General features: G+C 45.3%; 1 protein-coding gene across 2 annotated transcripts in view; it reads left to right on the top strand.

The window, feature by feature from the left end:
• AAGAB (alpha and gamma adaptin binding protein) overlaps positions 1-22,396 on the top strand; it is a 58,753-nt gene continuing 36,357 nt past the window's right edge. Inside the window, exon 1 of one of the 2 annotated variants that reach the window (XM_075346066.1) lies at positions 1-136. In XM_075346066.1, coding sequence (XP_075202181.1) covers positions 28-136 — 109 coding nt within the window. In that variant the 5' untranslated portion in view covers positions 1-27. The remainder of the gene's footprint in view (positions 137-22,396) is intronic. The other variant, XM_075346065.1, reaches the window with a different exon arrangement.

The raw sequence follows: 22,396 nt of genomic DNA, 5'->3' as shown, positions 1-22,396 counted from the left end.
TTGCCATGAGGAAGTTGGGCTGTTGCCATGCGGAAGTCGCTTGGGCTGAGTACGGAAGAGGCAGCCATGGCCTCTGTCCCCTGTGTGCTCCTCACTAGCTGCGCTGCTGGATTTACCGAAGAAGACCTAGTGACACGTAAGGCTGCATGTCCCGCGCGTATAATGGAGGGGAGACCTGAAAGGGATGGACCCTACTGTAAAATGTGCGCAGACCTGGGGATGTGAAGGGAAGGCTTCTCACCTGTTCAGTAGCTGTCGGTAATCTGATGATTTCTGTATCAGCCGGGTGTGATTATAGGGGGGATTGTGGGGGGCACCAGGACCCCCAATATAAGGGATTACCCCGTGTATCAGTGCGCAGACAAACGGGTGTGATTAAAGGGGAGATTGTGGGGCACCCAGAGCCCATAAAAAGGATTATCCTTGTGTATTAGTACCCACAGCCAAGGTGTACTTATAGGGGAGATTGTGGGGGCACCGGGACCCCAATATAAGGGATTACCCCGTGTATCAGTGCACACACAGCTGGGTGTGATTTATAGGGGAGATTGTGGGGGCACCGGGACCCCAATATAAGGGATTACCCCGTGTATCAGTGCACACACAGCTGGGTGTGATTTATAGGGGAGATTGTGGGGGCACCAGGACCCCAATATAAGGGATTACCCCGTGTATCAATGCTCACACAGCCGGAGTGTGATTTATAGGGGAGATTGTGGGGGCACCAGGACCCCAATATAAGGGATTACCCCGTGTATCAATGCTCACACAGCCGGAGTGTGATTTATAGGGGAGATTGTGGGGGCACCAGGACCCCAATATAAGGGATTACCCCGTGTATCAATGCTCACACAGCCGGGTGTGATTTATAGGGGAGATTGTGGGGGCACCAGGACCCCAATATACGGGATTACCCTATGTATCAATACTCACACAGCCGGGTGTGATTTATAGGGGAGATTGTGGGGGCACCAGGACCCCCAATATAAGGGATTACCCCGTGTATCAGTGCACACACAGCCGGAGTGTGATTTATAGGGGAGATTGTGGGGGCACCAGGACCCCAATATAAGGGATTACCCCGTGTATCAATGCTCACACAGCCGGAGTGTGATTTATAGGGGAGATTGTGGGGGCACCAGGACCCCAATATAAGGGATTACCCCGTGTATCAATGCTCACACAGCCGGGTGTGATTTATAGGGGAGATTGTGGGGGCACCAGGACCCCAATATACGGGATTACCCTATGTATCAATACTCACACAGCCGGGTGTGATTTATAGGGGAGATTGTGGGGGCACCAGGACCCCAATATAAGGGATTACCCCGTGTATCAGTGCACACACAGCCGGAGTGTGATTTATAGGGGAGATTGTGGCGGCACCGGGACCCCAATATAAGGGATTTCCCTATGTATCAATGCTCACACAGCCGGAGTGTGATTTATAGGGGAGATTGTGGGGGCACCAGGACCCCAATATAAGGGATTACCCCGTGTATCAGTGCACACACACCTGGGGTGTGATTTATAGGGGAGATTGTGGGGGCACCAGGACCCCAATATACGGGATTACCCCGTGTACCTTTGCACAAACAGTCAGGGTGTGATTATAGGGGAAGCAGAGATTGTGGGGGCACTCGTACCATATAAGGGATTGCCCCGTATATCAGTGCACACACAGCTGGGGTGTGATTATAGGAAGAGTGGAGATTGTGGGGGCACTCAGACCCGATAATATGGGATTACTCCTTGTATCAGTGCACACACAGCCGGGGTGTGATTATAGGGAGGGTGGAGATTGTGGGGGCACTCAGACCCCATAATATGGGATTACTCCTTGTATCAGTGCACACACAGCTGGGGTGTGATTATAGGGAGGGTGGAGATTGTGGGGGCACTCAGACCCCATAATATGGGATTACTCCTTGTATCAGTGGACACACAGCCGGGGTGTGACTGTAGAGGGAGCGGAGATTGTGGGGGCACCCGGACCTCATATAAGGGATTACACATGAAGTTTTGTCAAAGCTAAATACCAGAAACTATGAAAAACAAAGATTTGTATTTAATACACAACATATCAACAATAAACAAAAAACGCAGGGTCCAAAACGCAATAAAACGCATGTCAAGAATGTTCTCAAATACGCAAGTTACCTGATTTAACTATTAAGTGCAGAAATGCTGTGATCTCACAAACGCCACTAACACTCGTGATGGGAACGGAGCCGTAAGGTCCATCCATATACACTGCAAGAATATCTGAGAATCGCTCACTGATGATAACCTTGCGGTGTAAGCAGCCGTCTGATCACTGCATGATTGAGCAAAGCGCTGGTTCCTTGGGTGATAGGGTTTTTTGGTTTGCACAAAAGCTCGTGGTTCTGTGCGGCTCATCATCCCGTGTAATCAGAACTCGCACTGCAGAAATCCAGGGCAGAAAACGTGCAAGTGAAGAATGTTTTACAGATGCAAAATTGGGTAATCTAATCCCACCTACAGTTAGGTCCAGAAATATTTGGACAGTGACACAATTTTCGCGAGTTGGGCTCTGCATGCCACCACATTGGATTTGAAATGAAACCTCTACAACAGAATTCAAGTGCAGATTGTAACGTTTAATTTGAAGGTTTGAACAAAAATATCTGATAGAAATTGTAGGGATTGTACACATTTCTTTACAAACACTACACATTTTAGGAGGTCAAAAGTAATTGGACAAATAAACCAAACCCAAACAAAATATTTTTATTTTCAAGATTTTGTTGCGAATCCTTTGGAGGCAATCACTGCCTTAAGTCTGGAACCCATGGACATCACCAAACGCTGGGTTTCCTCCTTCTTAATGCTTTGCCAGGCCTTTACAGCCGCAGTCTTCAGGTCTTGCTTGTTTGTGGGTCTTTCCGTCTTAAGTCTGGATTTGAGCAAGTGAAATGCATGCTCAATTGGGTTAAGATCTGGTGATTGACTTGGCCATTGCAGAATGATCCACTTTTTTGCACTCATGAACTCCTGGGTAGCTTTGGCTGTATGCTTGGGGTCATTGTCCATCTGTACTATGAAGCGCCGTCCGATCAACTTTGCGGCATTTGGCTGAATCTGGGCTGAAAGTATATCCCGGTACACTTCAGAATTCATCCGGCTACTCTTGTCTGCTGTTATGTCATCAATAAACACAAGTGACCCAGTGCCATTGAAAGCCATGCATGCCCATGCCATCACGTTGCCTCCACCATGTTTTACAGAGGATGTGGTGTGCCTTGGATCATGTGCCGTTCCCTTTCTTCTCCAAACTTTTTTTCTTCCCATCATTCTGGTACAGGTTGATCTTTGTCTCATCTGTCCATAGAATACTTTTCCAGAACTGAGCTGGCTTCATGAGGTGTTTTTTCAGCAAATTTAACTCTGGCCTGTCTATTTTTGGAATTGATGAATGGTTTGCATCTAGATGTGAACCCTTTGTATTTACTTTCATGGAGTCTTCTCTTTACTGTTGACTTAGAGACAGATACACCTACTTCACTGAGAGTGTTCTGGACTTCAGTTGATGTTGTGAACGGGTTCTTCTTCACCAAAGAAAGTATGCGGCGATCATCCACCACTGTTGTCATCCGTGGACGCCCAGGCCTTTTTGAGTTCCCAAGCTCACCAGTCAATTCCTTTTTTCTCAGAATGTACCCGACTGTTGATTTTGCTACTCCAAGCATGTCTGCTATCTCTCTGATGGATTTTTTCTTTTTTTTCAGCCTCAGGATGTTCTGCTTCACCTCAATTGAGAGTTCCTTAGACTGCATGTTGTCTGGTCACAGCAACAGCTTCCAAATGCAAAACCACACACCTGTAATCAACCCCAGACCTTTTAACTACTTCATTGATTACAGGTTAATGAGGGAGACGCCTTCAGAGTTAATTGCAGCCCTTAGAGTCCCTTGTCCAATTACTTTTGGTCCCTTGAAAAAGAGGAGGCTATGCATTACAGAGCTATGATTCCTAAACCCTTTCTCCGATTTGGATGTGAAAACTCTCATATTGCAGCTGGGAGTGTGCACTTTCAGCCCATATTATATATATAATTGTATTTCTGAACATGTTTTTGTAAACAGCTAAAATAAAACTTGTGTCACTGTCCAAATATTTCTGGCCCTGACTGTATAGGCGACCTATACCTGCAATCTTATGATCGCTTATACCTGAACTGACATCCCCCTATGAGGCTGCTTTCACACTTGCGTTGTGAGGCATCCGTCACAGTGCGTTGTGTGACACATGTGATGGATGCGTTGCAAATAGTGTGCTAATAAAGGTAACCGATTACTGTGAAAGAACGTTTTTGCTTTTTTTTTTTTTTTTGTTTTTTTTCTTAATGCTTGGAAAGGAGATTTGCGGTCGGGAGGAGAGAGAGGTGACCGCAAATCCCCTAAGTGACCGCGGTGAACTACGTGATCAGTGGTGTCGTCACTCAGGTGACCCGCAGCTACAGTTGAAGTCCTCCACCTGAGAGCGGTGGCCGCGGGTCATTTGAATGAGGGCACAGCTGATCGCATGGCTCACTTCAGTTGCTGGGTGGAGCTGATAGAGAGCGGTCGTGTTCTACGGCCGTTCCAGTCAACTTCATGTAGCAGAGCTGGATGCGTCGTGGGACATCGTGTGGATTACGACAGACCTGGAGGGGTATTTGGGGATTAATAAAGTGGTGAAAGAGGGTGGGTTTTTTGTCTTTTATTCCAAATAAAGGATTTTTCGGGTGTATGTGTTTATTTTTTTTATCTTACAGGTTAATCATGGAAGGTATCTCGGAGAGGCACCTGCCATGATTAACCTAGGACTTAAATGGAGCTACAGGCTGCTGCCATTAACTCCTTATTACCCCGATTGTCACCGCACCAGGGCAATTCGGGATGAGCCGGGTAGAGTCCCGGGACTGTCGCATCTAATGGATGCTGTAATTCTGGGAGGCTGCTAGCTGATATTTTTAGGCTGGTGGGCTCCCCATCCTAAGAATACTAGCCATCAGCTGTGTGGCTTTATCTTGGCTGGTATCAAAATTAGGGGGGGACCGCACGCCAGTTTTTTTTAATTATTTATTTATTGTACTGCACAATATAGATCCTCCCACCGGCGGCTGTGATTGGTTGCACTGAGACAGCTGTCTCTTAGCGTGGGGGCGTGTCTGACTGCAAACAATCATAGGCGGGGGAAGCAGGGAATACGAGATGGAATAATGAGCGGCCAGCATTTTCAGAAGAGGAGAAGCCGCCAGAGCAGTGTGACAGCTGTGCAGCGCCGCCCCGGTGATTGGTGAGTATGCGAGAGGGGGAGAGAGACCAGGAGTGATTTTAAACGATTCAGTTCGTTCTGCTGGACATGTTGAGCATGCTCAGTAGAATGTGACGGAATCAGTCAGCGGATTCCGCCGCTTAGTGCATTGTGTCGGAATCTGCCACCATAGACATTCATTAGACACCTTAGCAGATTCTAACAGAATCCGTTGAGGTGCGTTATTTTAACGACCCAAAAAACGCTACATGTAGCGTTCCCTCCGCACGACGCTGCGTCAAAATAATGACTCAGCATCGTCCAGCGGATGCAGCGCAGACACTTGCATTACAGTGCGTCGTCAATACAAGTCTATGGAGAACAGCGCAGTGCCTTAACGGACTGCGCTCTTCTCCATAGCGGCGGATTGCGCTGACCGCAAGTGTGAAAGCGCCCTTAAGTGCCAGCTGGGTTTTATAGCAAGACAAAAATGGCAGCGATAGGATTTTCAGGACGCCCCAGCCACCATGGCATCCAATTGAAAACCCAAGATCACAACCAAACCAGCTAAATACCTTTGTCAGATTTTGAAAGCCGCTTGTAAATGGATAAACAGCAGTGATCCGAGCTTAGCACCGGTTACTTCTGTTACCAGCAGATGGCAGCTGAATAATACTGACAGCATCTGCTGCGTGTGTAGCAGGTCTAGATCCCGAACCCGCTCCATACACCCGCATCGTACGGGTACTCTTAAAGCAGCACTTCTCAGTGCTGGAGTGGTGCTTTAAAGGTCAGCACACACTGCAAGAAAAACGGTGCAAGTGGAAGGCGATAAAAAATTGCATTTCACTTGGACCAATATTACTCTATGAGCGATTTATTTCTCAACCCTAATCAGGCCGAGAAAACAGTTGCGGCATGCTGCAAGTGCAATGCGAGCTTGTTTCACTCGCACCCATTCAAGTCTATGGGGCGAGAGAAACATGGCACTGCACTCACAATATACCGGTGTAACGAGAGGACTACGATTCTCGCATCAGCCGGCAACGGAGGAGAGAGGGAGATAAATCCCTCCCTCTCCTCCGCAGCGCTGCTGCCCCCACAGGCATGGGACCTACATTTAAAGTGCCACTTCAGCGCTGTAATAAAAAAACAAATGATGGAGTGGTGCTTTAATGTTTGGAAATGGCTAAAGTTATGCCTTGATCGATCAGCATCATCCATCTCCAAAGGGATATTAGGCCTGATAATAGGCCGGATCCACTGATGTAGTGCTGCCCAAACCCGCGAGCAGCGCTGTAGACTTGTCACACAGGCGGGGGCCCAGCGGCTACACACACACACACACACACACACACACACACACGCGTGTATGTACATTTATTCATAAGGCTAGCCTAGGGTAAAAATATTCTTTCTCTCCTACCTCTGGCACTCTGCTGCCTCTGATCTTTGAGATGCCATTACCAATCCAGTCTATGTGAACACTGCAGCCAATCGCTGGGATCAGCAGTCTTCACTTGCTGTATCCACATCACCCCTGAGCCGGGCCATAATGTACCTGCTTGCTATGTCATTATTGGAGCGATTAACCTTGCCATTTATTACTGTATAGTGTTGTACGTCAGTCGGCCTAAGGCCTTGTGCGCACTAGGCGTTTTTGCCGCGTTTTTAGCGGCGTTTTTTACCGCGTTTTTGTGCTGAAAACGCAGTGACATTGCTTCCCCAGCAATGTCTATGGGTTTTCAGAAGTGCTGTCCTCACACAGCGTTTTTTTTTAGCTGCGTTTTTGTGGTGACCACAAAAACGCAGCATGTCAATTATTTCTGCGTTTTCCACTGCGTTTTTCACTCATTGAATTCAATGAGATGTTAAAAACGCAATGAAAAACGCATATAGCCGCGTTTCTATGACTAAAAACGCAGCTATAAACGCAAGGGGTGGGCACTACAGTGACGTGTACAGGAAGAGGATTCCTTCTGTTGGTAAACACAGAAGCATGAATCCTCCCGGTACCGTCACCGCTGCCTTCACCTCCCGTCCTGTGCATGTCAGCTCCGTGCGGCGCCATGTCTGGGCGGGAGGTGGAGGCAGCGGCGAAAACCAAAGTGAACAGTAGAAAAAAAAAAAATGTCATATACTCACCTGTCCGCAGGGTCCCGGTGCCATGCCCGCTCCCATCTCCTCCCGGTACCGCCGCTCTGGCTGTGTGCAGTCTCCCCGGGGCAGGACCTTGCTTGCAGGACCTGGCGGTGGATCACCTGATGTAGTCACCTGACGCATCAGCTGATCGCGGTGTCGCCGGCTTTTTCGCGCCCGACCGGCTATCAGCTGATCCTGCCGTCAGGGGACTTCATCAGCTGATTACCGGCAGCTCTTGCAGCGATCGGACGGGATCAGACTCCTTTCCAATCGATCGCTCCAGGAGCTGCCGGTAATCAGCACAGCACATAAGTGAGTATTATTTTTTTTTTTTTCTACTGATGCATCAGCTGATTGTATAATCGGCTTTTATACAATCAGCTGATATGTCATGTGATTCAGGCACTTGATCCTGACACATCATCTGATCGTTTTGCCTTCCAGCAAACCGATCAGATGATATTGGATCCGGATTGGACGGCGCGGGACCCTGACCCAGGATTACTGCGGAGGGGGGTTCTTTATTTCAATAAAGATGGAGTCACTAATTGTGTTGTGTTTTTATTTCTAATAAAAATATTTTTCTGTGTGTTGTGTTTTTTTTTTTATTATTACTAGAAATTCATGGTGGCCATGTCTAATATTGGCGTGACACCATGAATTTCGGGCTTAGGGCTAGCTGATAATATACAGCTAGCCCTAACTCCATTATTACCTAGCTCGCCACCCAGCTTCAGGGCAGCTAGAAGAGTTGGATACAGCGCCAGAAGATGGCGCTTCTATGAAAGCGCCATTTTCTGGGGTGGCTGCGGACTGCAATGTGGGGGTGCCCAGAAAGCATGGGCACCCTGCACTGTGGATTCCAATCCCCAGCTGCCTAGTTGTACCCGGCTGGACTCAAAAATTAGGCGAAGCCCACGTCATTTTTTTTTTTTTTTTAATTATTTCATGAAATAATTAAAAAAAAGGGCTTCTCTATATTTTTGGTTCCCAGCCGGGTACAAATAGGCAGCTGGGGGTTGGGGGCAGCCCGTACCTGCCTGCTGTACCCGGCTAGCATACAAAAATATGGCGAAGCCCATGTCATTTTTTTTTTCTTTTTGGGCAAAAAACTGCATACAGTCCTGGATGGAGGATGCTGAGACTTGTAGTTCTGCAGCTGCTGTCTGCTCTCCTGCATACACTAGTGAATGGAGGATGCTGAGACTTGTAGTTCTGCAGCTGCTGTCTGCTCTCCTGCATACACTAGTGAATGGAGGATGCTGAGACTTGTAGTTCTGCAGCTGCTGTCTGCTCTCCTGCATACACTAGTGAATGGAGGATGCTGAGACTTGTAGTTCTGCAGCTGCTGTCTGCTCTCCTGCATACACTAGTGAATGGAGGATGCTGAGACTTGTAGTTCTGCAGCTGCTGTCTGCTCTCCTGCATACACTAGTTCTGCAGCTGTCTGCTCTCCTGCATACAATGAACATTTTGAAGAAGGAAATGACATCAGACCTTTTTTTTTTTTCATCAACAATCTTTAATGGCATTGTGCACTGATTAAAAACGCAGTGAGTAAAAACGTAGCAAAAAACGCACCAAATCGCGGCAAAAACGCATGCGTTTTTGCCGCGTTTTTTTAGCCGCGGGTGCGTTTTTTAGACAAAAACGCACATAAAAACGCAGCGTGAAAAAAACGCCTAGTGCGCACATACCCTTAGGCTTTAACTTTCCAAACTCATGACATAGAAGTGTGGCAAATTTACAGGAACAGCCCCAGATTCCTGCACATCTATACTAACAGAAGCCGTCCGTCAGAGTAATTCTCTTCTATAGAGCTGTGCAGCCCTGATGTCCGGCTAGATGGATTTTAGCAATCCTTTTTATGCTGTAGGCGCTGCACTGATGATTGCCAGTGTATTACACTGTGTGCAGTCAGGTAGCGTTATATGAAGACCATTCACAGGCTCCCGTTGACCTCAATGAGGCACTCACAGAACCACTTGTATTCTGGCTTCTTACATGTGCTAGATAGAGAATGCTGGAGTGTACTGTCAGCCATGACCATACCATGGCTCTGGACAATCTCTAAAGAGACATGGGGCCTTTACTGTTGGGTCTGACAGACAATCAATATGACACAATATCGTCAGATGGCGCAGATATGTATAGCAGCAACGTCCTCAGCACTGATCACCTCTAGATGCGGACGTAAACGCTGCCGGAGGGTCCTGTGAAGGAGATTTCCTCCATAATGCAATTTCTTATGGATACCATACACTTTAGGTGATATCCCATACAGATTTGGGCAATGTGCGGAAACCTCTTGTATTTTACCATCTTTATTTTTTTTTTCCAAAAGTTTTCTTTTCAAAGATTTTTTCTGGCAGCAAAATATAACAATAAACAGAAAATCAAAACCATAAGTTTCAATATATGAAACATTGAAGCATATGGATAAAGAGGGTTAATCAAAGTATACAAATCATTAAATAAGTGTAATATAGATTAGGAGAGAGCAGATAGAAAAACCAAAGGAGACCGTGGGAATTTACCATTTTATAAAGCGGTTTGTACTACAATCAGGTGTAAGGACGACTGGCGGGAAAATTGACGAAAATTTGTCTATGGCCTCCTTCACATGTCCGTGTTTTCAGTATTTGTGACGTCCGTTTTCACACGTAACGGAGACACGGACACACGTAGACCCATTAAAATCAATGGGCTTGCACACAAGTCAGTGTTTTGACATGGACCCTATGTGTTCCACACAGTGAAATGTCCGTTTTTCTCCGGCATCACGGGGGTCACACGGACCACACACTGATGTGATCTGTGTGAAATCGGTGTGAAGCGTACCATAGAAAACATGTCTTTGAAATAAAATTATTTTCTATATTCACCCGTCTCCAGCGCTGCTGTCACTTGCTTTTGGGTCCCGCTCATTATGCTCATGAATATTCACTGCACTGTGGACCCAGAGACAGCAGCACAGGGAACAGGTGAATATAGAAGGTCATGCTGTCCGTGTGCTATCTGGACGTCACCCAGATAGTACACTGACAGCACTCAGAAAAAACACACACACACACGCACCTACACCATGGACTGTGCAAAACGTGTGTGTTGTGCGTGGACGTGTGAAAGAGGCCTATGAGGGTGCAAAGTAGGGACATGCTATTTGATATCTTCGGATATTTTAGTAAAGCGGAGAAGAAAGAGAGATTTCCCGGTGAAACCATTTAGGCTGGTTTCACACTACGTCTTTTTAACATCCGTTAAAAACGTTTTTTTTAACGGAAGTACGGATCCTGTGCAAATCCGTTTTCACTGCAATGCATTTTCAATGGACTCGCGTCCACCTGCGTTTGCATGCGTTTGCGTCCGTTAGACGCAGGATCCGTCCTTTTGCGTTATTTTGACATGTTTCAAAAACGCAACATGTAGCGTTTTTTTGCTTTGTCAAAATAACGCATCTCACAGGATCCTTCACATTGCGCCGCGAGCTGCAATGCATTTCAATGAGTGCTGGATCCTGCCTAGCAGAATGCGTTCAGTTGCGTTGTAACAGGATCCTGCTTTTGTACTGAGCATGCCCAGAAAGTACTGAGCATGCCCAGAACCAGTCTCCAGTGATCTGTCTATCTCTCTACTCCCTCCCTCACCCCCTCTCTCTCTATCTCTGTCTTTCCCCCTTCCTCTCCTGTCTCTCTCTCCCCTGCCTGAGAGCTGCGGACACTCGTAACCAAGGTAAATATCGCGTAACCACTTCTCTTAGTTACCCGATGTTTACGTTGGTTACGCGTGCAGGCAGCCCTGCTCCTTGCAGCTGCAGACACTCGTAACCAAGATAAATATCGGGTATCCAAGGCCGATGTTTACCTTGGTTACCAGCGTCTGCAGCTGTCAGAAGCCTCCTCCCAGTCTAGCTCCCCTCACTCCCGATCACATGACTCCAATGCCCGCCCCTAAATATCCAGTGCAGGATCCTGCAAAATAACATATGCGTTTGCATACGTTATTTGCTGTAAAAGCAGGATCCGTACTTCCGCTAAAAAAACGTTTTCAGCGGATGTTAAAAAGACGTAGTGTGAAACCAGCCTTAGTAGTGGTTGTAATACCTTAAACACAAGAAGACATCGTCAGCTTTACCTGCTCTTTTTCTTGTAAGACTCTATTATACATCCTTAGAAGTCGTGTAGCAGCATTTCTTGGTTTCCCTGGTATGGAGGTCATTCTGCGCAGGTCTCTATGGCTGTGAGGACGTACCACCAGGTGGCTGTCAGAGCGCGGGTTAGTTTGGTCCTGCCTTCTCTGAGGCACTTATGTTGGGAACTTTACGCTGACCGTTTTCTCGGTATCCTGTATTTCCTGATTACAGTATAATATGATATTTGTAGAGCAATACTACCAGTGTTCTTGTGGGGTCAGACATGAGCTGTAGGCACAGGTTACATGTAGAGATAAGATGCTACTGGAGCGTAGTATCACACCCAGGACATATAATTTTGTTGCGTTTACTAATTTCTCTGGATAATCTGTATATACACTACAGTTCAAAAGTTTGTGGTCACCCAGACAATTTTGTCTTTTCCATGAAAAATCATACTTTTATTTATCAGATGAGTTGCATAATGAATAGAAAATATAGTCCAGACATTGACGAGGTTAGAAATAATGATTTTTTTTTTACTTGACATAATTTTCTCCTTCACACTTTGCTTTCGGCACACAATGCTCCTTTGCAGCAATTCCAGCTTTGGCATTCTAGCTGTTAATTTGCTGGGGTAATCTGGAGATATTTCACCCCATGCTCCCCCCCCCCCCCCCCTCCCACAAGTTGTATTGGCTTGATGGGCATTTTTTCGTACCATACGGTCAAGCTGCTCCCACAACAGCTCAATAGGGTTGAGATCTGGTGACTGGGCTGGCCACTCCATTACAGATAGAATACCAGCTGCCTGCTTCTTCCCTAAATAGTTCATGCATAATTTGTAGTTGTGCTTTGGGTCATTGTCCTGTTGTAAGATAAAATTGGCTCCAATCAAGCGCTGTCCACAGGGTATGGCATGGAGTTGCAAAATGGAGTGATAGCCTTCCTTATTTAAAATCCCTTTTACCTTATACAAATCTCCCACTTTACCAGCACCAAAGCAACCCCCAGACCATCATATTACTTCCACCATGCTTGACAGATGGCGTCAGGCACTCTTCCAGCATTTTTTTCAGTTGTTCTGCATCTCACAAATGTTCTTCTGTGTGATCCAAACACCTCAAACTTCGATTTGTCTGTCTATAACACTGTTTTCCAATCTTCCTCTGTCCAATGTGTATTTTTGCCCATATTAATCTTTTCCTTTTATTAGCCAGTCTCAGATATGGCTTTTTCTTTGCTACTCTGCCCTTAAGACCAGCATCCCGGAGTCGCCTCTTCACTGTAGACGTTGACACTGGCGTTTTGTGGGTACTATTTAATGAAGCTGCCAGTTGATGACCTGTGAGGCGTCGATTTCTCAGACTAGAGACTCTAAAGCCCCCGTCACATTTAACGACTTACCAGCGATCCCGAAAATGATGTGACCTGATAAGGATCGCTGGCAAGTCGCTGGGAGATCGCAGTGAGATGTCACACAGTCAGATCTTACCAACGACGCAGTAACGATCAGCGACCTGTATAACTATCTCGGCGGGCGTTGGGACTGTGTTAGGAGGTCGTTGGTAGGCGTCAAACACAGTGATGCGTCCTGCCCAGCAGGACATCGCCTTTGAAGAAAATGGTCCCAACCATTCAGCAACGACTAGAGATCTCACAGTAGGGGCCTGATTGCTGGTAGGTGTCACACATAACAAGATCGCTAACGGGATCGCTACTGCGTCACGAATATGGTGACACAGCAACGATCTCATTAGCGATCTCGTTGTGTGTGACGGGGCCTTAAGGTACTTGTCTTGTTGCTCAGTTGTGCAGCGCGGCCTCCTACTTCTCTTTTTATTCTTGTTAGAGCCTATTTGTCCTCTACTCTGAAGGTAGTAGTACACATCGTTGTAGGAAATCTTCAGTTTCTTGGCAATTTCTCGCATGGAATATTCTTCATTTCCAAGAACAAGAATAGACTGCCCAGTTTCACATGAAAGTTCTCTTTTTCTGGCCATTTTGAGAGTTTAATGGAACCAACAAATGTAATGCTCCAGATTCTCAACTAACTCAAAGGAAGGTCAGTTTTATAGCTTCTCTAATCAGCAAAACTGTTTTCAGCTGTGCTAGCATACTTGCACAAGGGTTTTCAAGGGATTTCTAAACATTCGTTTGTGTTGGCTAACTGTGTTAGAAAACTATGTACCATTAAAACACTGTAGTGGTGGTTGTTGGAAATGGGCCTCTGTACACCTATGTAGATATTGCATTCAAAACCAGACGTCTGCAGCTAGAATAGTCATTTACCTCATTAACAATGTATAGAGGGTATTTCTGTTTAATTTAATGTTAGTTTCATTGAAAAAACAAGTGCTTTTCTTTCAAAAATAAAAAAAAAATCTAAGTGACCTAAACTTTTGAACTGTAGTGTGTTTTGTGTGTGTGTGTGTGTGTGTGTGTGTATATATATATATATATATATATATATATATATATATATATATATATATATATATATATATATATATATATATATATATATATATATATTATAATGTATGAGATACACACTGGGTTTGGAGAATTATTTTGATTTATAGTGTGTGTATATATATATATATATAATTATATGCACATACATACTCACCTGTCTCCTCCTCAGCTTTAGAGCCCTGCAAATAAGAGACCTTTGGTAACAACATGGTCACATGACAGTGATGTCTCGATGGTCCTGAAGCAGTCTTACCATATTGAGATAAAAATGCTGGGGTCTCTAGGAGAATGGGGCCCTGTGGAATTGCCCAGTCTTCTCTCCCTTGCCCCTAATGCCAGTCCTGCATACCAGCCTGTCTGTCTCCTGTTCAGTCTTTTAGGCTGCTGCAATTAAGAGACCTTGGTTACATCATGGTCACATGACTGTGATGTCACTAAGGGGCACTTTGCACACTACGACATCGCAGGTGCGATGTCTGTGGGGTCGAATTGAAAGTGATGCATATCCGGCGTCGCAGGCGATATCTTAGTGTGTAAAGCATTTTTGATACGATTTAACGAGCGCAAAAGTGTCGTAATCGTTTCATCGGTGTAGCGCCGGACATTTCCATGAATTGGGAATGACCGATGTTACGATGTTGTTCCTCGTTCCTGCGGCAGCACACATCGCTGTGTATGAAGCCGCAGGAGCGAGGAACATCTCCTACCTGCGGCTCACGCCGGCTATGCGGAAGGAAGGAGGTGGGTGGGATGTTTACGTCCCGCTCATCTCCGCCCCTCCGCTTCTATTGGCCGCCTGCCGTGTGACGTCGCTATGACGCCGCACGACCCGCCCCCTTAATAAGGAGGAGGGTCGCCGGCCAGAGCGACATCGCAGGGCAAGTAAGTGCATGTGAAGCTGCCGTAGCGATAATATTCGCTACGGCTGCTATCACCATGATATCGCAGCTGCGACGGGGGCGGGGACTATCGCGCTCAGCATCGCAGCATCGGCTTGCGATGTCGTAGTGTGCAAAGTGCCCCTAAAAGTCTTTAAACAATTTTAACCTCAGAATACAAACGCTGGGGTCCCTAAGAGAGTGGGGGTCCTGAGAAGTTGCACAGTTTGACTCCCTCTAATGCCGACCCTGACTGTAACTAGGGCTTATTTTTGGAGCAGGGCTTATCTTTCAAACATACTCCAAAAAATCCCGTACAATGAGGCTAGGGCTTATTTTTGGTGTAGGTCTTATTTTCGGGGAAGCACAATTAATGCTGAATATGCACCATTCCAATCTCCTGACCACTGCAGCCAATCATGGGCCTCAGTCATCAGGTGACCAAAGAACAGGATATTATCACTTCCTGTCCTGGTGGACATTACCAGAGCTGCCTCCCTGCTTTACACTGCAGCTCTTGCTGTTCAGATTTGTGGTGACTAACCAGGTATATTCCAGGAAAGTTGATTATCGTTGCAGAAAGGGAGAATACTTATAGACTAAACCCTCCTTTGAGCAAAATGAGAAGTCAGTTGTGTGCAAGGACGTGGATATCCAGTTTTACAATTCGGGTGGAGTTAGCCAATATTGGACTGGTTTTCTGTAGCTGAGATGAATAGTCCAGTAGGGGATGCTTGTGTTTCCTTTTATTACAGTGCGGTTTTGTGTATTCTGGGCCCAGAATATAGAACGGCCCATGGAGAATAACCAAAGCATTGCGCTTTTTTGGTGGAGTCGTTGATGAGGTGGCTTTTTTTTTTTCTGTCAACAAAAGAGGTGACATGAAGCCAGTTGTCGGGAAACCTGACAGAACCCTCGGTGTTGTGTGAAGATTTCTCGCTCACATCGGGTTCCTCTCGCGAGCCAGGCTCGGAAGGCACCGGTTCAAAGCACATTCCTGGGATAACATTTGTTTTGGAGGCACAGCCTGTCTGAGGCGGCCGCTCTGTGTTTTACAACTGTCTGCGAGGTGGGTACGGTGCTAGAAGAGTCAATAGGAGAAGCAACGCTGATCAGCACCGCGCTGCCGCATCACAGTGTGCATGGAGCGTGCATGGGCGCCAATCAGTGGCATCCACACGAGAAACCATCATTGCCAATCTCTGTTTCATAAGCCGATATTACAAGTGGTGATAAACTGCCTGATATTTCTTATAAGTCATCTTTCCCCACTGATCTGACTCCCTCACAACTCTTTGATAAGGGAAATGGGCATATGTTCTCATGAAGAGGTTTTTTGTCACAGTTTTTAGCATGAAATATGTATATGTCTCGTGCCAAAATCTGCACTAAAAACGCTTGCAAAACAAGTCCCGTTATTCTCTCATCAGGTAGTGACAAATTGATAATGGGCAATAAATGGGGCTAATCCCTGTGCGGATCTGCAGTCTAGATTAGAATCCCGTGCACACACCTGAAGCCTACCGCAAATGTTATACATGTATATTCATGTGAGTGTAATAAATGGATATATTATAAAGTTTTTCTTTTCTGTTTTGTTTTTTCTTTTTTTTTCAGACAATTTAAAAAAATGCCTTGTGTTTTTATATATTTACATAAATATATAATATGTTTGTTGTGTGTGTGTGTATATGTGTGTGTAATATATATATATATATATATATATATATATATATATATATATATATATATATATATATATATATATATATATATATATATATATATATATACAGTACCTACAAGTAGGACTCAACCCCCTGCAGATTTAGCAGGTTTGATAAGATGCAAATAAGTTAGAGCCTGCAAACTTCAAACAAGAGTAGTATTTATTAACAGATGCATAAATCTTACAAACCAACAAGTTATGTTGCTCAGTTAAATTTTAATAAATTTTCAACATAAAAGTGTGGGTCAATTATTATTCAACCCCTAGGTTTAATATTTTGTGGAATAACCCTTGTTTGCAATTACAGCTAATAATCGTCTTTTATAAGACCCGATCAGGCCGGCACAGGTCTCTGGAGTTATCTTGGCCCACTCCTCCATGCAGATCTTCTCCAAGTTATCTAGGTTCTTTGGGTGTCTCATGTGGACTTTAATCTTGAGCTCCTTCCACAAGTTTTCAATTGGGTTAAGGTCAGGAGACTGACTAGGCCACTGCAACACCTTGATTTTTTCCCTCTTGAACCAGGCCTTGGTTTTCTTGGCTGTGTGCTTTGTGTCATTGTATTGTTGGAAGATGAAATGACGACCCATCTTAAGATCCTTGATGGAGGAGCGCAGGTTCTTGGCCAAAATCTCCAGGTAGGCCGTGCTATCCATCTTCCCATGGATGCGGACCAGATGGCCAGGCCCCTTGGCTGAGAAACAGCCCCACAGCATGATGCTGCCACCACCATGCTTGACTGTAGGGATGGTATTCTTGGGGTCATATGCAGTACTATCCAGTCTCCAAACGTCACGTGTGTGGTTGGCACCAAAGATCTCGATCTTGGTCTCATCAGACCAGAGAACCTTGAACCAGTCTGTCTCAGAGTCCTCCAAGTGATCATGAGCAAACTGTAGACGAGCCTTGACATGACGCTTTGAAAGTAAAGGTACCTTACGGGCTCGTCTGGAACGGAGACCATTGCGGTGGAGTACGTTACTTATGGTATTGACTGAAACCAATGTCCCCACTGCCATGAGATCTTCCCGGAGCTCCTTCCTTGTTGTCCTTGGGTTAGCCTTGCCTCTTCGGACAAGCCTGGCCTCGACACGGGTGGAAACTTTCAAAGGCTGTCCAGGCCGTGGAAGGCTAACAGTAGTTCCATAAGCCTTCCACTTCCGGATGATGCTCCCAACAGTGGAGACAGGTAGGCCCAACTCCTTGGAAAGGGTTTTGTACCCCTTGCCAGCCTTGTGACCCTCCACGATCTTGTCTCTGATGGCCTTGGAATGCTCCTTTTGTCTTTCCCATGTTGACCAAGTATGAGTACTATTCACAAGTTTGGGGAGGGTCTTAATTAGTCAGAAAAGGCTGGAAAAAGAGATAATTAATCCAAACATGTGAAGCTCATTGTTCTTTGTGCCTGAAATACTTCTTAATACTTTAGGGGAACCAAACAGAATTCTGGTGGTTTGAGGGGTTGAATAATAAATGACCCTCTGAATAAACTTTTCACAATTTAAAAAAAAAAATAAAAAAAGAAATTTTTTTTTTGCTGCAGTGCATTTCACACTTCCAGGGTGATCTACAGTCCAAATGTCACAATGCCAAGTTAATTCCGCATGTGTAAACCTGCTAAATCTGCAGGGGGTTGAATACTACTTGTAGGCACTGTATATGTGTGTGTGTATGTATAATATATATGTGTGTGTGTATATATATATATATATATATATATATATATATATATATACATATATATATATATATATATATGTATGTATATATGTATGTATGTATGTATATATATATATATATATATATATATATGTATATATATATATATATATATATATATATATATATATATATATATATATATATTTTACAAAAAGAGGAGAACACGAGCAAAATTGCTGAAAAAAGTTCATAAATTTTATTAAATGGAATTTTAAAGTGCAAGTGCAAAAAATCACAATGATAATACACAATTTGGGGATGAGGGGAGAGGCAGATGGTAAAAAAGCAGAACAATAGCCTGGTACGGACAACAGGAAAATAGTAGTATTCACAAGCAGAATAGCCAAAATCACTGGCACATAAGCATCAAGATGGATAAATGGTAATATTCACAAACAGTATAGCCAAAATCACTGACAAATAAGCATCAAGGTGGGTAAAGAGTACCTTATCTCTGATAGGGATGTATGTCTCTAAATCACCAGCATGTAAGCAAGAAAGAAATTGGAAAGACCATCAGATCTCAACAAAGAGACGTAGGCATGATAACCGTAGAAGGGAAAAGACTTAACCCCGAGTCTGCATTGGCCAGATGCAGACAAGGAGGAAAAGAAAATTCACCAAATAACGGTACCAGTAGCAGGCCTATATAGTAAAAAGATGTACCTATTATGAACTGAGAGAGTCCCCAGCAGAGATAAAGAACCCTAATCACTGGCCAGTAAGCAGAAGGGAAAAGTGTACAGGAAAAAAGAGCCTGTATGCATGGAAATAACTGCAGTAGTGTTATATAATCAAATTGAGGGAGAATACATATAAGTCGTGCAGCCCCATTAACAGGTGTTACAAATTGTGTAAAACTTTCAAAAGGATAAAATGAGGGGGGTTATGCCGTGATGCACTAATGTCCATCAAAACATTTCAGCAGAGAAAAAGAGATGTTTAGCCTCAATAAGGGTATAGGCAAGATTCCTAAAGCCAAATCAAATTATCCCATAGAAAGTATAAGGGGGCTAAGAACCCATGCAGGCAAAATCCTGAAGTTGAATCAAATAGTCAGATAATCAAATAATCCCAGATAGAGTATTGGCAGCGGAATACATTATACCTGAGTCCGGTGGTACAGGGAGGCCCGACGTACGTTTCGCGGCTTTAAGAAAAAGTCGCTTGCCGCTTCATCATGGGGGAAAGTGAAGAAGATATATATATTAGTTGTTGGTTTACTCCTGTCCGACCAATGCTCCTTTACACCAATTCCACTACCACCCTCTGTTACTCTCCCATCTTTTAAGTTGCACTGGGTTTGCATCTACGCCCCCTCCAACCTTCAATTGGCTGTCATTTACCACCCTCCAGGCCTAGCCACTGACCATTTCCCCACCTGGCTACTACACGTCCTTTACACCGACATCCCCACCATCTTCATGGGTGATTTCAACATCCCCATTGACACTTCCCACTTATCTGTCTTCAAACTTCTAACACTCACTTCCTCCTTCGACCTCACCCAATGGTCTTCTGAAGCTATTCACAAAGTTGGCCACATGCTGGACCTCACCTTCACTCGCCTCTGTTCCCTATCTAACCTCTCTTCCCCTGTCTGACCACAACCTACTCACATTCTCTTCCCTCTCTTCTTCAAGTACGCAACTCCCCCTCCACAAACTTTCACACCCTCACAGAAATATCAAACACCTTGACTTACACGCACTTTCTCAGTCCCTTCTCCCTTTCAGACATTGCATTTTTACACAATGCAGATGCTGCTGCAACTTTATACAACACTACAATCTCTGCAGCTCTCGAATCAGCTGCCCCCTCACACACACCAAAACCCGCACAATCAACAGGCAACCCTGGCACACGAGTCAGACTAAAGAACTGAGACGGGCTTCCAGGATTTGATGAGCGCAGATCGAAGAAGTCTCATTCCACTGAGCACTTCATTGCATATAAAGAGTCCCTCACCACCTTCAATTCCACAATCACTGCTGCAAAACAAACCTACTTCTCATCCCTCATATCCTCTCTCTCTCTCTCTCTCTCTCTCACAACCCTAAACAGCTATTCAACACTTTCAATTCTCTCCTCCGTCCTCCAGCACCACCTCCCTCTCCTCTCATCTCAGCTGAAGATTTTGCCTCTTTCTTCAAGCAGAAGATTAACAATATCAGAGCAGGCTTTGGCCCACAATCACCGCGGCCCCTCATCATAGCTACTCATCCCTCTTCCTCCAAATCCAGCTTCTCCACCATGACAGAAAACAATCTTTCCACTCTACTCTCAAGATCACATCTAACAACCTGTGCACTTGACCCGCTCCCATCCCACCTCATCCCCAACATCACCGCAGTCCTCATCCCAGCCCTAACCCATCTCTTCAACCTATCACTAAGAAGTGGTGTATTCCCCTCATGCTTTAAACATGCCTCCATTACACCCATCCTCAAAAAGCCCTCCCTTGATCCTTCCTCTGTGTCAAACTAACGCCCCATATCCCTTCTCCCCTATGCCTCAAAACTACTGGAACAGCATGTCCATCTTGAACTGTCCTCATACCTCTCCTCCTGCTCCCTCTTTGACCAGCTACAATCTGGCTTCCGACCAAATCACTCTACTGAAACTGCCCTAACCAAAGTCACCAATGATCTACTAACCACCAAAGCCAAGCGACACTACTCTATCCTCCTCCTCCTCCTGGACCTGTCATCTGCCTTCGACACAGTAGGCCATTCCCTCCTACTACAGATTCTCTCATCTCTGTGCATCACAGACTTGGCCCTATCTTGGATCTCCTCATATCTAACCGACCGAACTTTCAGTGTCTCCCATTCTCACACCACTTCCTCATCTCGCCCCCTATCTGTCGGTGTCCCCCAAGGTTCAGTTCTTGGACCCCTGCTGTTCTCCATCTACACCTTCGGCCTGGGACAGATCATAGAGTCCCACGGCTTTCAGTATCATCTCTATGCCGATGACACACAGATCTACCTCTCTGGACCTGACTTTACCTCTCTACTAACCAAAATTCCACAATGTCTGTCTGCTATTTCATCCTTCTTCTCTGCTCGATTCCTAAAGCTTAATATAGACAAAACAGAGTTCATTGTCTTTCCTCCTCCTCCTCCTCACTCATCTCCTCCAACAAGCCTTTCCATCAAACTTGATGGTTGCTCACTCTCCCCAGTCTCACAAGCTCGTTGCCTTGGAGTAACCCTCGACTCTGCTCTATCCTTCAAGCCACACATCCAAGCCTTCTTCACCTCATGTAGACTACAAGTCAAAAATATCTCCCGGATCCGTGCTTTCCTTAACCAAGAATCAGCAAAAACATTAGTGCATGCCCTCATCATCTCCCGCCTCGACTACTGCAAACTCCTGCTCTCTGGCCTCCCTTCCAACACTCTTGCTCCCCTCCAATCTATCCTAAACTCTGCAGGACGCTTAATCCACCTCTCCCCTCGCTATTCCCCAGCCTCGCCACTCTGCCAATCCCTTCACTGGCTTCCCATCGCCCAACGACTCCAGTTCAAAACATTAACCATGACATACAAAGCCATCCACAACCTGTCTCCTCCTTACATCTGTGACCTAGTCTCCCGTTACCTACCTGCACGCAACCTCAGATCCTCACAAGATCTCCTTCTCTGCTCCTCTCTTATCTCCTCTTCATACAATCGTGTACAAAATTTCTCCTGTGCCTCCCCCATACTCTGGAACACTCTACCTCAGCATATCAGACTCTCCCCTACCGTGGAAGCTTCAAGAGGAACCTCAAGACCCATCTCTTCCAACAAGCCTACAATAACCCTCAGTCCAGTACACCACTGCACAACCTGCTCCGTCCTCACCTATAGTACCATCACCCATTCCCTGTAGACTGTGAGCCCTCGCGGGCAGGGTCCTCTCTCCTCCTATACCAGTCTGTTTTGTACTGTTAATGATTGTTGTACGTATACCCTCTTTCACATGTTAAGCGCCATGGAATAAATGGCGCTATAATAATAAATAATAATGAAAAAGGCTCACTATTAGCCGAAACGCGTTTTTTTTACG

The sequence above is a fragment of the Anomaloglossus baeobatrachus genome, chromosome 4, assembly GCF_048569485.1.
Source record: "Anomaloglossus baeobatrachus isolate aAnoBae1 chromosome 4, aAnoBae1.hap1, whole genome shotgun sequence".
Taxonomy (NCBI): domain Eukaryota; kingdom Metazoa; phylum Chordata; class Amphibia; order Anura; family Aromobatidae; genus Anomaloglossus; species Anomaloglossus baeobatrachus.
This window is presented reverse-complemented; position numbering and strand designations above follow the sequence as displayed.